General features: G+C 42.8%; 1 protein-coding gene across 1 annotated transcript in view; it reads right to left on the reverse strand.

The window, feature by feature from the left end:
* Nucleotides 1-16,688, reverse strand: part of abcc4 (ATP-binding cassette, sub-family C (CFTR/MRP), member 4) — a 458,391-nt gene that overhangs the window by 313,971 nt on the left and 127,732 nt on the right. The window contains exon 9 of the mRNA XM_048598320.1: nt 11,381-11,485. Within this exon, the coding sequence (XP_048454277.1) occupies nt 11,381-11,485 (105 nt within the window). The remainder of the gene's footprint in view (nt 1-11,380; nt 11,486-16,688) is intronic.

Consider the following 16,688-nt stretch of genomic DNA (forward strand, 5'->3'; position numbering starts at 1 on the left):
ACGTTTGAGGCCATGGGTTTTGAACGTGCTGCCGAAGGAGCCTTGGTGAGTTGTTGTGGTGCATCATGGAGACTGTACCATTATGAGTCAGTAGTGGAGCAAGTGAATGTTGAAGGCATTAGATGAGGTTCCAGTCAAGGGAACTACATTGTCCTGGATTGTGCCAAGCTTCTTAAATGTTATTTGGAATTTCACTTACCCAGGCAAGTGTGGAGCCTTCCATCAGACACCTGATGTGTGCTTTGCAGAAGGCTGACAGACTTTGGGGAGTCAAAGGTAACGTACTCACTGCAGAATTCCAACCTTATAACCTGCTTTTGTAGCCACAGCACTTATTTGGCTAGTTCAGTTCTGTTTCTGAACAATGGTAAACTCAAGGGTTTAAATGCACGAGCTACTGAGAGAGTGATTTTAGGAGAGAAAAGTCACTTTAAGCTTACTTATTGGACTTGTTTCTGGAAATGATATACCAACAGGATAGGCAAAACTGTTACATACATGCATGAAATGAGATTTGGCAGGGAAAAGTTGAGATGAATTACATGCTGTGGGAATGTACTTCAAGTTGCACTGCAATAAGACAAAGACCTCGGTTAATTTTAGTAAAAACAGCATTCTCAGACTAAGAGAAAAGGCCTATTAGGCTGTTGGGATACAAAAAGTCAAAGAAATATATGTTCTTAATGAAGAAGAACTGGTGCAATTGGAGGAACAAATGAATGTAGGTAGTACACAGGTACAAAATGAATTGTAAATTTAATTTTGGCCTTTAACTTTATAGGTTTGGAATTATCATAGAATAGAATCATAGAATCCCTACAGTGTGGAAACAGGCCATTCGGCCCAACAAGTCCATTCCGCCCCTCCGAAGAGCATCCTATCCAGACCCATTCCCCCGCCCTTGCATTTTCCATGTCTAACCCACCTGACCTAAACATCCCTGGGCACTACGGGCAATTTAGCATGACCAATCCACCTACCCTGCACATCTTTGGACTGTGGGAGGTGACCAGAGCACCCGGAGGAAACCCACACAGACACGAGGACAATGTGTAAACTCCACACAGGCAGATACCCGAGGCTGGAATCAAACCAGGGTTTCTGGCACTGTGAGGCAGCAGTGCTAACCACTGAGCCACCGTGCTCCCCCTTAATTAATAAGCAAGGGAGAACTTATAGCAGTTATGCAGAATATTCTGGAGTACTGCCTTCAGTTTTCTGCACCAAACATCGTAAATATATCTTAACCTTGAAAGAGCTAAGACATAGATTCAAATTGTTGAAGGTTTAACTTTGGAGGGAAGCTTTCAAGAACTCAGCTTGCATTCCTTTGAGTTCAGAATGTCAAAAGGTGATCTAGCTCTTATAATCGTTAAAGAGATTCAGTTAGCTACCAAGAAGCTTTTTCCTCGAGTAGAGGATTCTGGAATATCATGAAATTACAGCTGGAATGAAATTGTAAAGTATTTTTTTCAGAGAAAGAATTGTGGAAATCTGGAAGTGACTTCAGCAAAAGAGGCTGTTCAGAGAGGTTCACCAGGATGATACCGAGTAAGGAGGGATTGTCTTATGAGCAAAGACTAGATTGGTTGGACTCTACTCACTGTAGTTTAGAAGAATGACAGTAACCTCATGGAAACATATAGGATTCTTAAGGAGCTTGATAGAATAAATGCTGAGAGGATATTTGCCCTTGTGGGACCAGACAGCACAGTCTCAGAATAAAAGGTTGAATAGTCTCAAAATAAAGGAATTTAGGACTGAGTTGAGGAGGAAATTCTTCTGAGGGCAGAGTGTCTTTGGAACTCCTTACCACAGAGAGCTCTGGGGACAGAATTCTTGTGTAAATTTATGGCTGAGAGATTCTTGATCAGTAAGGGAATCAAGGGTTACATGATAAAAGTACGAAGGTGGACATGAAAAATGTCAGATCAGCCATAATCCTATTGAATAGCAGAACAGGCTTGAAGGCCGAACAGTCTATTCCTGTTCCGATCTCTTTTAGTCTCATGGTCATATTTATCAGTAAAGCACCAAACTATAATTACCTATAATTAATTATAATTGTAATTAATTCATCACAACTTTTCCCTGCCAAATCTCATTTCATGCATGTATGTAACAGTTTTCCCTATTCTGCTGGTATATCATTTCCAGAAACAAGTCCAATAAGTAAGCTTAAAGTGATTTTTCTCTCCTAAAATCACTCTCTCAGTAGCTCGTGCATTTAAACCCTTGAGTTTACCATTGTTCAGAAACAGAACTGAACTAGCCAAATAAGTGCTGTGGCTACAAAAGCACGTTATAAGGTCGGAATCCTGCAGTGAGTACGTTACCTGTAGAGTTATCATAAAGTGTTTTTGGTACACTTGACCATCTCAACACATTGTACTCCATTTATACTGCACAATATAGGAAAAGATGTACACCACTGAAATAACTGGATGGATAAATAGTTAAAACAATAGCCTTTATTTACCCAGGAAAGCCCGAGAAGTCTCAATTATTGACGATATTTTGGAGAGAAGTTTTTTTTTCCACAATAGTAGTTAAGTATTCTCTCTCAGGTCACTATTCTTAGTTGAAATGTCTAACATTTTATTTTGATGACAGGTGGCTACACCTACGTTTCCCCTCCTTTATTCTTACACTTGCATTCTCGTATTTTAATATGATATATACATTGAGGTAGAAGCAAGAAGGTGATGTCGTACAAGACACATGTTCGATCTCAGCTGGAGTGTTGTGTATTGTTGTGGGCACCACATCTTAGAAAAGTTGCAGATGCACTGGTGAGAGTACAGAGCTATTTACTGAAATATTTCCAGGTATGAGAAACTTCAGCTAAGAGAATACATTGAAGAAGTTGGAACTGCTCTCCATGGAAAGAAGGGTAAGAGGAGACTTGATAGAGATTTTCAAAATCATAACCAGACTAGACAGAGTAGACAAGGAGAAGCTGATTGTAAACGAAACAAGAATGAGAAGGCAGAAATTGGATTTATGGAAAAGAAAAAGAATTGGCCTGAAATCAAAGTTCTCAATGGGGGAAAGGATGATTTTATCATTTCACCAGCGTGGACAGAAGGTACTTTCAAGTAAATCTGTCTCAGAACAGTGTGATGCATTCCAGAAGGAAATATGGACAGTATAAGGCCAACATGTTCCAATAATCCTGTGAACTGTACATGTTAAAGGATATATGGCGTTAGATTAAGAGACAAAGGGAGACTTATGGCAAATATCAAGAAGTCAAAGCAGCAGAAGCCTTACAGAAGTATGAATGTGCAAGAAGGAACTTGCGATTAGGAGAGCTAAAAGGTGATAAGAAAGGATATTGGCAGGTAAAATAAAGAAAATTCTAAATTTTTTACATGTACATTAAGGGTAAAAGCATAACGAGGGCAAGAGTAGGGCCCAATAAGGACCAGGGTGATAATTCATGCATGAGCAGAGAATGAGGGCAGGATTCTAAATGAATACTTTGGCTCAGTGCTCACGAGTAAAGGGGCTGATATGGGGGTATAGAAATCAGGGAGAAGGCCTGTGACACAATGACAGAAATTAGCATAGACTGAGAGGGGTGCTGGATAAATTCCCAGGGCCAAATGAAAAATACTAGGTTGTTGAGTGAGGTAAGGGAGGAAATATCAGAGCAGTTGCAAAACGTTCCAATTTTTCTCTGGCCTGTCAGAGGACTGCCAGACTCCAATACAGTACTGTTATTCAAGAATACAGCAAGAGATAAACCAGGAAACTACAGGCCAGTCAGTGTAACCTTGATATTCGCAGCGATACACAAGGGTAAGTGTTTAACAAATTTTCTTAAACAGCTTAATTGGTGATAGAACTATCAGTCTGTGGGGTTAAGTGCTGCACTTGAAAATTGTGGGAGATTCGCGACGCTTCCACTCTCTCGAATAACTACATGTGCAGGAAGTGCACCCAATTGCACCTCCCCACAGACTGCATGGGTAGGTTGGAGTAGCAACTGGATGCACTTAGGTGCATGAGGATGGTGGAAAACATCATAGAGTTTTAGAGATGTGGTGACACCCAAGGTGCAGGCAGATAGTTGGGTGACCACGAGAAGGGGCAGGCAACCAGTGCAGGAATCCCCTGTGGTCATCCCCCTCTCTAACAAGCATACCATTTTGGATACTGTTTGGGGGGTGTTGGAGGGGTGATGACCTATCTGGAGATAACAGCAGCAACAGCCAGATTGGTGTCACTATGGCTGGCTCTGTCCTTAAGGGAAGGACAAAAGAGCACAAGAGCAATAGTTATAGGGGACTCTACAGTTAGGAGTACAGATAGGCGCTTCTGTGAATGTAAAAGAGACTCAAGGATGGTGCATTGCCTCCCTGGTGCCAGGATCCAGGGGTGTCTCTGAACGGGCACAAAGCATTCTGAAGAAAGGGAGAGGGTGAACAGCCTGAGGTCATGGTACACATTGGTACTAACGACACAGGTAGGATGAGTGATGAGGTCCTGCAGCAGCAGTTCAGGGAGTTAGGTACAAAGTTAAAAAGCAGGACCTCCAAGGTTGTAATCTCGGGATTACTCCCTGTGCCACATGCCAGTGAGGCTAGGTACTAGGAAGATAGTACAGCTCAACACGTGGCTAAACAGATAGTGTAGGAGGGAGGGTTTGAGATATCTGGACCATTGGGATCTTACAGGGCAGGTGGGACCTGTACAAGAATTACGGGTTGCATCTAAACTGGAGGGGCACAAATATTCTGACTGGGAGGTTTGTTGGTGTCACTCGGGAGGATTTAAACTAGCTTGGCAGGGGGGTGGGAACCAAAGCAAAGATGAATTGACTGACAGGGAACTAGAGAATAGGGCCAGTAAGACTCAGAGGAAGGGCAGGCAGGGTTGCTGATCAAAGTGGGTCTGGTGGACTGAAGTGCATCCATTTCAATGCGAGAAGTGTAACAGGTAAGGCAGATGAACAGAGAGCTTGGATTGGTAATTGAAACTACGATGTTGTTAACTTAAGCAAGGAGTCAGGAGGGCTAAAAGGAGTCATGAAAAGTCATTGACCAACAGGATTAATGAAAATCCCAAGGCTTTTTAAACATTTATAAAGAGCAAGAGGGTAACCAGGGAGAGGGTTAGCCCACTTGAAGACACGGAAGGGCATTTATATGTGGAGTCAGAGGAACTGGGTGAGGTATTAAATAAGTACTTTGCGTCAGTATTCACCATAGAAAAGGACTCGGTGGATGATGAGTCTGGGGAAGGGTTTATAGATAGTTTGGGTCATGTTCAGACCAAAAGGGAGGAGGTATTGGGGGTCTTGAAAAATATTAAGGTAGACATGTCCCCACGGCCTAATAGGATATACTCCAGAAAACTGAGAGAGGCAAGGGAGGAATTTGCTAGGGCCTTGAGAGAAATCTTTGTATCCTCCCTGGCTTCAGGGGAGGTCCCGGAGAATTGGAGAATAGCCAATGTTGTTCCTTTGTTTAAGAAGGGTGGCAGGGATAATCCAGCTAATTACAGGTCGGTGAGCCTTATGTTAGTGATAGGGAAATTATTGGAGAGGATTCTTTGATACAGGATTTACTCCCACTTGTAAATAAATGGGCGTATTAGCAAGAGGCAACATGGTTTTGTGAAGGGGAGGTCATGTCTCACTAACTTGGTTGAGTTTTTTGAGGAATTGATGAAGATGATCGATGAGGGTAGGGCAGAGGATGTTGTCCACACGGACTTCAGTAAGGCCTCTGACAAGGTCCCTGATGGCGGACTGATACAGAAGGTAATGTCATATAGGATCAGAGGTGAGCTAGCAAGATGGATTAAAAAACTGGCAGAGGGTAGCAGTGGAAGGCTGCGTTTCTGAATGGAGGACTATGACTAGTAGCGTTCCTCAGGGTTCAGTGTTGGGGCCTTTGTTATTGGTAATATATATAAATGATTTGGAGAAAATGTAACTGGTCTGATTGGTAAGTGCACAGTTGACACGAAGGTTGGTGGAAGAGTCGGTTACGAGGGGGCAGAGGGTTAAGATGTGAGAGGCAAGGTTAAAAGGTGATGTACGAGGCAATTTTATCACGCAGAGGGTGGTGGGTGCCTGGAACTCGATGCTGGGGCATGTAGTGGAAACAGATACGATAGTAACTTTTAAAGGATGTTTTGACAAGTACATGAAGAGGATGGGAATAGAGGGATATGGTCCCTGTAAGGGTGGGGGGTTTTCGTTATGATGGGCAGCATGTCAGCACAGGCTTGGAAGGCCAAAGGGCCTGTTCCTGTGCTGTAGTTTTCTTTGTTCTTGTTCTTTGATGGTGGGGAAACTACTGGAAGCAATTCTGAGGGACAGAATTAATTTGGAGACAGGGATTAATCAAGAACAGTCAGCATGGTTTCGTTAAGGGGAGCTGACTTCTGATCAATTTGACTGAAATTTTTGAAGGAGTGACTGGCTGTGTAAACGAGGACAATGCTTTTGATGTAACCTACTGAGAATGTAGAACACAGAATTGTACAGCACAGTACAGGCCCTTCGGCCCACAATGTTGTGCTGAACTTTTACCCTAAACCTAAGGTCTATCTAACCTCCACCCCGATCTTATAATATCATCCATATGCCTATCTAGTAGCCGCTTAAATGCCCCTAATGAGTCCGACTCCACTACCCTCGCCGGCAATGCATTCCACGTCTCTACCACTCTCTGAGTAAAGAACCTACCTCTGACGTCTCCCCTATATCTACCTCCACTCACTTTAAAACTATGCACCCTCGTAATAGCTACCTCCACACTCGGAAAAAGTCTCTGGCTATCCACTCTATCTATACCTCTGATCATTTTGTACATCTCTATCAAGTCACCTCTCATCCTTCGTCATTCTAAAAAGAAAAGCCCCAGCTCTCTCAATCTTTCCTCATATGACCTTCCCTCCATTCCAGGCAACATTCTGGTAAATCTCCTCTGCACCTTTTCCAACACTTCCACATCTTTCCTGTAATGAGGCAACCAGAACTGGACACAATACTCCAGACGTGGCCAAACCAGGGTTTTGTACAGCTGGAGCATAACTTCACGGCTCTTGAAGTCAATCCCTCTACTAATGAAAACTAAAACACTATACACCTTCTAAATAACTCTATCTACCTGGGTGGCAGCTTTCAGGGAACTGTGGACAAGTACCCCAAAATCCCTCTGCTCCTCCACACTGCCAAGAATCTTTCCATTAACCTTGTATTCTGCTTTCAAATTTGTCCTTTCTAAATGAATTACCTCACACTTTTCAGGGTTAAACTCCATATGCCACTTCTCAGCCTAGCTCTGCATCCTATCAATGTCCGTTTGTAACCTAGAACAGCCCTCCGCACTATCCACAACTCAACCCACCTTCGTATCATCCGCGAACTTACTAATGGACCCTTCCACTCCTACATCCAAATCATTTACAAAAATCACAAATAGAAGAGGACCCAGAACAGATCCTTGTGGTACACCACTCGTAACTGATCAACATGTTGAATATTTTCCGTCCACTACCACCCTTTGTCTTCTAAGGGTCAGCCAATTCTGAATCCAATCTGCCACATTTCCCCCTATCCCATGCCTCCTTAAGGAAACCTTATCAAATGCCTTACTTAAATCCATGTATACCATATCCACTGCTCTACCTTCATCCACGTGTTTGGGCACCTCTTCAAAGAATTCAATAACGTTTGTGAGGCATGATCTACCCCTCACAAATCCATGCTGACTATCACGAATCAAACTGTGCCTATCCAAGTGTTCATAAATCCAATCTCTCAGAGCCCTTTCCAATAATTTGCACACCACTGAAGTAAGACTAACTGGCCTGTAATTTCTGGCGTTATCCCTATTCCCTTTTTTGAACAAGGGAATGACGTTTGCCACACTCCAATCTTCCGGCACTATACCCGTGGACAGTGAGGACGAAAAGATCATCGCCAAAGGTCCGGTGATCTCTTCCCTTGCTTCCCATAGAATCCTCGGATAAATCCCATCAGGCCCGGGGGACTTATCTATCTTCAAGTTCCTCAAAATTCCTAGTACATCTTCCTGACTAACATCCACCTCCTCGAGCCGACGAGCCTGTTTCACACTGTCCTTCCCTACAACTAGGTCCCTCTCAGTTGTGAATACCGAAGAAAAGTATTCATTAAGGACCTCTCCTATCTCTTCAGGCTCCGTAGACAAATTCCCTTTGCAATCCTTGATCGGCCCTACCCTTTCTCTGGTCATCCTCTTATTCCTCACGTATGTGTAAAAAGCCTTGGTGTTTTCCTTGATCCTATCTGCCGAGGTTTTCTCATGCCCCCTTATAGCTCTCCTACGCCCTTTCCTCAGTTCCTTCCTAGCTAACTTGTATTCCTCTACGGCCTTTTCCAATCCTTGTTTCCTCAACCTTATATAAGCATCCTTCTTCCTCTTAACCAGTCGTTCAACCTGTCTTGAGAACCAAGGCTCCTTCACTCGACCACATGTTCCCTGCCTGCTAGGGACAAACGTATCGAGCACATGCGTTGTGCATTCCTTAAACAATCTCCACATTTCAATAGTGCTCTTCCCTGACAGCATCTGTTCCCAATTTATGTTACCCAGTTCTTGCCTAACAGAATTGTAATTACCCTCCCCCCAATTATAAACCTTACCCTGCTGTACGTACCTATCCTTTTCCATGACTATTGTAAAAGTAACAGAGTTATGATCGCTACCGCCAAAATGCTCTCCTACCAACAGGTCTGACACTTGGCCCGGTTCATTGCCAAGCAACAATTCTAAAGTGGCCTCTCATCATGTTGGTCTATCTACATACTGTGTCAGGAATCCTTCCTGAACGCACTGGACAAAATCCACTCCATCTAAACTATTACAACTAAAAAGTTTCCAATCAATATTTGGGAAGTTGAAGTCACCCATGACTACAACCCTGTGACTTTCCAGTAGTTGCCTCTCAATCCTCTCCTCCACTTCTCTGCAACTATTAGGGGGGTCTGTAAAAAACCCCCAACAAAGTGACTGCTCCTTTCTTGTTCTGGACCTCAACCCAAACTGACTCTGTAGACATATCATTCTCGAACTGCCTTTCAGTAGCTGCTATACTAGCCCTGACTAGCAATGCCACGCCCCCTCTCTCTTACCGGCTTCCCTATTTCTTTTAAAACATCTAAATCCCAGAACTTCCAACAACCATTCCTCTCCCTGAGTTACCCAAGTTTCTGTAATGGCCACAACATCGTAGTTCCAAGTACTGACCCAAGCTCTAAGTTCATCTGCCTTATTTCTGATATTTCTAGCATTGAAGTATACACACTTCAAACCATCCCTGTGTCCACAATTACGCTCCATCTACCGCATTTCTTGACTAACAACCTCACTCCCTGTTGTGTCTGTTGGAAGGCTGAATACCTCATCTTCTGAATTATAAATCTGGTTCCCTACCCCCTGCCAATCTAGTTTAAACCATCCCATATAGCTTGAGCAAACCTCCCTCTCAGGGTATTTGTGCCCTTCCTGTACAGGTCCCACCTTCCCCCGAATGTGCTCCAATTATCCACATAATGGAAGCCCTCCCTCCTATACCAGCCCTGTAGCCACGTGTTTAGGTGCACTCTCTCTTCTTACCTCGTTATCATGTGGCACTGGTAGTAATCCAGAGATAACTACCCTGTTTGTCCTGGACTTGAGCTTCCAACCTAACTCCCTGTACTTGTTTTTCACATTCTCAGTCCTTTTTCTACCTCTGTAGTCGGTGCCGATGCGTACCATAACTACTGGTTGCTCACCTTTCCCCTTAAGGATCTTGAAGACACGATCAGAGACGTCACGGACCCTGGCAGCCGGGAGGCAACATACCATCCATTCGTCTCATTCACGTTCACAGAACCACCTGTCTGTGCCTCTAACTATTGAATCCCCCACTACAATTGCTCTCCTATTCTCCCTCCTTCCCTTCTGAGCCACAGAGCCAGACCCTGTACCAGAGACCCTGTCCCTGTGGCTTACCCCTAGTAGGTCGTCCCCCCCAACAGTATCCAAAACAGTATACTATTGTTGAATGGAACGACCACAGGGGATCCCTGCACTGACTGTTTCCTTCCCTTCCCTTTCCTCACTGTCACCCAACTGCCTTCGTATTTGGAATTCAGTAAGGCTCTTGATAAGGTCCCGCATGGGAGACCGATAGCAAAGGTAAGAGCCCATGCGTGCAAGAAAACTTGGCAACTGGCTGAGTGGCAAGAAGCAGAGTGTGACGGCTGAGAGGCCCTCCTCTTCCGACTGGAAGTCTGTATCCAATGAGGTCCCACCAGGATCAGCGTTAGGGCCCTTGCTATTTGTGGTTTATATGAATAATTAACACTTGAATGTTGGAGGGTTGGTCAGTACATTCTCAGACAATAAAGAATTGGTCTCTCATAGAATCCCTACAATGTGGAAACAGGCCATTTGGTCCACTGAGTCCACACTGACCCTCCGAACAGCATTCTACCCCTCTATCCTATCCCCATAACCCTGCATTTCTCATGGCTAATCCATCTAACCTATGGACACTATGGGCAATTTAGCATGGCTAATCCACCTAATCTGCACATCTCTGGACTATGGGAAAAATTGGAGCACCCAGAGGAAACACGCGCAGGCACAGGGAGAATTTGCAACTCCACAAAGACAGTTGCCGGAGGGTGGAATTGAACCCAGGTCCCTGTGAGGCAGCAGTGCTAACCACTGAGCCACCAAGCCGCCCATACGGTTGTAAATAGTGAGAGAGACTACAACAGGATTTAGATGGAAAGGTCAGATGTGCAGATCAATGGCACTTGTGCAGAACAAACAAGGCAAGGCAATACATGATGAATGGTAGGACCCTGGGAAGCATAGAGAGCAACGGTACGTTGGTGTGCATGTATGCTGGTCCCTTAAGGTATCAGGACAGATGGATAAAGTGGTGTCCTGAAGAATGCATGCATTTGCAGCAATTTTCCTTTCACTTCAAATTTCCAGCATCTGCAGTATTTTATTTTTATATTTTTAATCTATGAATCATTTGTAGTGATACATGATTTTGAAAAGTGCTGTGAACTTCAAATACATTTACTGCATCCAAAGATTTTTCACAGTTCGTACTGACTTGGCTGAAATCGAGTAAATGACAAGCAAATCAGATTCGCCTGTCTCAGATTGCCTATAGGTTTTGAAAATCTTAGCACTGATTGAATACATAATGGGCTCTGGATTACTGGTTAGGAGATTTCTTCATGTCTCACTTCTTGCCATTTGAGACCAGAATGCCCTCTCATCATTGAGAACATTGTCAATATTAAACATACTTTAGGGTATAAAAACATTGAGACTAAAAGAGCTTGCATATTAGATAATTAGTTTACCTTGTCCCAAAAGCACGTGAGATCTTGTACATGGATTGAATTATTCTTTTCACTGTTCTGCACACCCTCATTGGGCTTTTTAATTTCTTCGAGGATCAAGAATCCCTATTAACAAAACAAATAAAATCAAAATTAATTGCAAAGCAGAAAATATTAATATTAAAGAAACAGGATACAAAATAATTCTGGTTGCCCTACAATAGAAATTAAACTAGAAAGAGTGCAGAAAAGATTTATACTAGGATCCTACCTGGACTGGAGGTTTGAATTAGGAGAGGTTGGATAGGCTGGGACCCTTTTCCCCCTAGACTGTCAGAGACTGAAGGGTGACCTTCTAGAAGTCTATAAAATCATGAGAGGCATAGATAAGGTAGATAGCCGACAGTTTTTTTTTCCCCATGGTAGGGCAGTCCAAAATGGGAAGCAACGGGGGGGGGGCGGGGGGGGTGGTGTTGGTGTGTGTCCGTGTGTGTGTGGATACAAAAGGGGGACAATTTTTTCACAAGGTGGTAGTTAGAGTCTGGAACAGGCTGCCAGAGGTAGCGGTTGAAGAGAGTATAATTACATCATTTAAGAAACATTTAGATAGGTACATGGATGGGAAGGTATGGAGGGATATGGACCAAACACAGGCAAATAAGACTAGTTTAATTGTGAAAACTAGGCAACATGGGCAAGTTGGGCCAAAGGGTCTGTTTTCATGCTGTAGACTCTATGATTCAGACTCTGAAATAAGTTACAGAAATATTTTAAATATGGAACTTGAGTGGAAACTGACACTAATCATTTATTATTTTGCAATGGATGAATCATTTTACACTATTAAACTGAATAAATTAATAGGATAGGATGGCAGGTGATCCTGCCATGATGTCACGGTCATGGAATCAGAATTTCAGAATGATGTGGCAAAGAAGCAGGCCACTCAGCCCATTATGCCTGCACCGACTCATTAAATGAGCATCATGACTTCTCCTGCTTTCTCCCCCATACGCTTGCATGTTATTTTTATCTAAATAATCATCCAATGCCCTCTTGCATGCCTCAACTGAACCTGCCACCATCACAGGCAGTGCATTCCATACTTCAACTACTCAATGTATGAATAAGTTTCTCCTCATTTCATCCTTGCTTCTTTTTGCAAATCACTACAAATCTATGCCTTCTTGCTCTTGTCCCTTTTACAAGCAGGAACAGCTTCTATTTCCTCTATCCAGTCTGCTCATGATGTTCAAAAGCTCTATCAGATCTCTCAACAGCCTTCTCTCCAAGAAGAATTTCAGCTTCTTCAATTTATCCTCATAACTGAAGTTTCTCATGCCTTGAATATTCTTGCAAATGGCTTCTGCGTCTGACCAAGGCATTCACATCCTTCCTATAAATGCACTACCTCAAACTTCTCTGCATTAAAATTTAGCTGCCACCTATATGCCCACTCCATCAACTTGTCTATGTCCTTCTAGACTTCCAAACTGACCTCCTCAGCATTTACAATTCTTCCATGTTTTGTGCTATTTGCACACTTTAAGATTGCCCCTGAACACCAAAATCTAGAACATTACTATATATTAGCGACAGCAAGAGTCCCACTACCAACCTTTGGGAAACTCCACGACGGAACTTCCTCCAGTCCAAAACGTATCCATTGAACAGGGGCGGCATGGTGGCTCAGCGGTTAGCACTGCTGCCTCACAGTGCCAGGGACCTGGGTTTGACTCCACCCTCGGGCGACTGTCTGTGTGGAGTTTGCACATTCTTCCCATGCGTGCAAGGGCTTCGTCCAGGTGCACCGGTTTCCTCCCACAGTCCAAAGGTGCGTAGGCTGGGTGCATTGGCCAAACTAAATTGCTCGTAGTTTTCAGGGATGTGTAGATTAGGTGAGTTATAGGAGGATGGGTCTTGGTGGGATGCTGAGAGAGTCGGTGTGGACTTGTTGGACCAAAGGGCCTGTTTCCACACGGTAAGGATTCAATGATGGTGATGATGAAAAACATTACTGTTTCCTGACTCACAGACAATTTTTGTGTGCATGTTGCTGTTGATCCTTTTATTCCATGACCTATGGCTCGCATTGCAAGTCTGTCGTGTGTCACTGTATCAAACACCTTCCAAAGGTCTATGTAGACTATTACAACAGTGTTATCTTCATCAAGGCTGTCACCTCTTTGGAAAGCTTCAGCAAGTTAGTTAAACATTATTTTCCCTTTAGAAATCCATGCTGACATTTCCTAATCAAGTCACCTTTTCCAGTGTAACCACTAATTCTATGCCAAATAATTGTGTTTAGAACCTTCCTCAACGCTAAAGTTAGACTGACCCATCTGTGATTGCTGGGCTTATCCTTATAATCTTTCTTCAGCAAGGCTGGAATGTTTGTGATTTTACAGTCTTTTGCACCTCACCAAGTCTAGGGAAGACAAAGATTGTGGCCAGTACCCCTGAAATTTCAACATATGCTTTCTTGAAAATCCTTGGATGCATTTTCTCTGTCACCATGGCTTGGATTGTATCCCTCTCTTTGGTAAGACAGATGCAAAGCATTCGTTTAACACGTCAGCCATGCAACCTGCTTCCAGGTGTAAATGTACATTTTGGTCCCTAATCAGTCCTACTCCTCCTTTTACCACCCAAATCTCAATGGCTATTCCACAGCAAGTTAACACTGGAGTTACGTTCATTGCTTTAAGGTGAGATTTTTGCTCCTTTCATTCCTTGGTAAGAAAGTCCTGCTTTTGGAAGAGAAAAAGAGTGCTCAAACACAAGAACGAGCGAAAGAGAGCAAACACACAGGTGGAGGGAGTTGGGGGAAAGGAGTGGGGGGAGAAGAAAGGGGGTACTGGTGGAGAAGAGAGAGGGAGAATAAGAATTGTGGAAAGGGAGGAGAAAATTGGGGGAGGGGAGAAGAGAGAGGGGGAGGGAGCATTCTAGATCATAATTGGTTGCTGCATTAAAAATACACATCTTAACTTTTTAAACTGCTTATTGCCTTGAATCCAAATCTGTTGTTTACTGACCATTGACCTACTGGGAGAAATGTCTCCTTACTTACTTCATCAAATCCATATTTACTGTTCTACTAAAATTCCCCTGGTGTACTCCACTCTGGAAACAATCACTACTTTACTAATTTTATCATTTGATTAATTGTTCCACATTTCTGATCTCATTCCAACAAATTAATTGTGCATCTTACAAATCTACAAAATTCTAACAAGACTAGACAGGGTAAACACTGTAAGGATGTTCCAGTTGACCAGGGAGTCCAGAACCAGGAGTCACTGTCTGAGAAGTTGGGATAGGCCCTTTGGACTGAGATAAGGATTATTTCTTCATCCAGAGAGTGGTCAGCCTGTGAAATTCTCTGCCACAGAAGGCAACTGAGACAAAACACTGAACCATGGAATCATGCAGTATGGAAGAGGTCCTTCTGCTCAAAGACTGTACTGCCAAAAATACAATGTTTTCAATGAGATAGATAGCCTTAGGCTAAAGGGATCAAATCAAATGGGTTGGAAAGGGAAACAGGGTACTGAGTTGGATGATCAGCCGTGACCCTATTGAATGGCAGAGCAGGCTCAAAAGGCAGAATGGCCTACTCCTGCTCCTATTTTCTGTTTCCATACTTTTATCGTCTCCTAGGCTTAAACATATTTGTTTACAATCACTTAATAGATTGGCAAGTAAACTATTTAGACAGTGCAGAAACAACACATTTTAAGAAGGAAAGCCATTTTTGTAAATCTCAAAACATCAACTGAAAATAAAGCAAATCCAAAAAATTGTATTCACTGAAATTCAAAAATCAATACATGGTGCTACAGCATTTAAGTGACCCAAAAAAAATTTTTTTAATCATTCTGGCTTTATTTATAACAAATAGTTAGTCATAGTCCATAACATTTGAAAGATGTGGAAGCGTTGGAAAAAGTGCAGAGGAGATTTACCACGGTGTTGCCTGGAATGGAGGGAAGGTCTTACGAGGAAAGGTTGAGAGAGCTAGGGCTTTTCTCTTTAGAACGACGAAGCATGAGAGGTGACTTGATAGAGGTGTACAAAATGATCAGAGGTATAGATAGAGTGGACAGCCAGAGACTTTTTCCTAGTGTGGCGGTAGCTATTACGAGGGGGCATAGTTTTAAAGTGAGTGGAGGTAGATTTAGGGGAGACATCAGAGGTAGGTTCTTTACTCAGAGTGGTGGGGGCGTGGAATGCATTGCCGGATAGGGTATTGGAGTCAGCCTCATTAGGGGCATTTAAGTGGCTACTGGATAGGCATATGGATGATAGTATAAGATCGGGGTGGAGGTTAGATAGACCTTAGGTTTAGGATAAAAGTTCAGCACAAAATCGTGGGCTGAAGGGTCTGTACTGTGCTGTACTGTTCAATGTTCTATGTTCTATAAAGGACCATACGTATCTCCATCCATTAAAAAGAGAGACAATTCAGAATATTCAGAATAAATATTTACAACAAAATAATCGAACTAACAGGACAAAGAGAGGTTAGTCAAGTAGCTCATGCAGCCATTACCATTACATGGCTAAAAGATTATTTCTTACTATTGTAGTTATTCCATACCATACTTTACGCTATCTTGTAATGATCTTATAGCCATAGTTAGGAGGACGTCAAAGCTCAGAATTAAATATTCAAAGGAATGTTTCCTTTTGAAAGGAAAGGCAGGAAGGAAAGGGTGATGGAGTAGCTTTGTTAGTATGAGACGAAATAAATATGATGCCAAGAAATGATCGTGGATCAGAAGATGCTAATTGCGGTATGAAATAACAAGAGGAGATGACACTGGGATTAGCCCACAGGTCTCCAACAGCAGATATACTGCAGGAAAAAAAATAGGAGCTAATAAGGGCATATTTATACAGAAATGCAAGAATCAAGGATGACTTTAACCTTGATGTAGTTTGGGAAAACCAACTGGCAAAAGAAGCTCAAGGAAGAATTCAGATTATGCTTCAGAAAACTTCCTAGAACAATATGTTGTGGATCCAACTAGGGGGCTGTTCTGGATCTGTTAATATGCAATGAGGCAGGTATACTAAATTATCTCAGAGTAAAATAATTCCCGAGGAAAGCCTAACAACACAGTAGAATTTAGTATTCTGTTTGAAAGTGAGAAAACTTTGAGTGGAAACAACAGTACCAAACTTAAATAAAGGCAGTTAGCCTCATTCCTTTGTAAGTTGACTAAAGTGGACGAGAAAAGGACAATTGCTGGCAACATTTGGATAAATAGCACATTGCATAAATGGAACAAGACAGTGGAAAGGGACATTGTTAAGTTATTTGTGT

Source organism: Rhincodon typus, chromosome 6 (assembly GCF_021869965.1).
Source record: "Rhincodon typus isolate 14 chromosome 6, sRhiTyp1.1, whole genome shotgun sequence".
Classification (NCBI taxonomy): Eukaryota; Metazoa; Chordata; class Chondrichthyes; order Orectolobiformes; family Rhincodontidae; genus Rhincodon; species Rhincodon typus.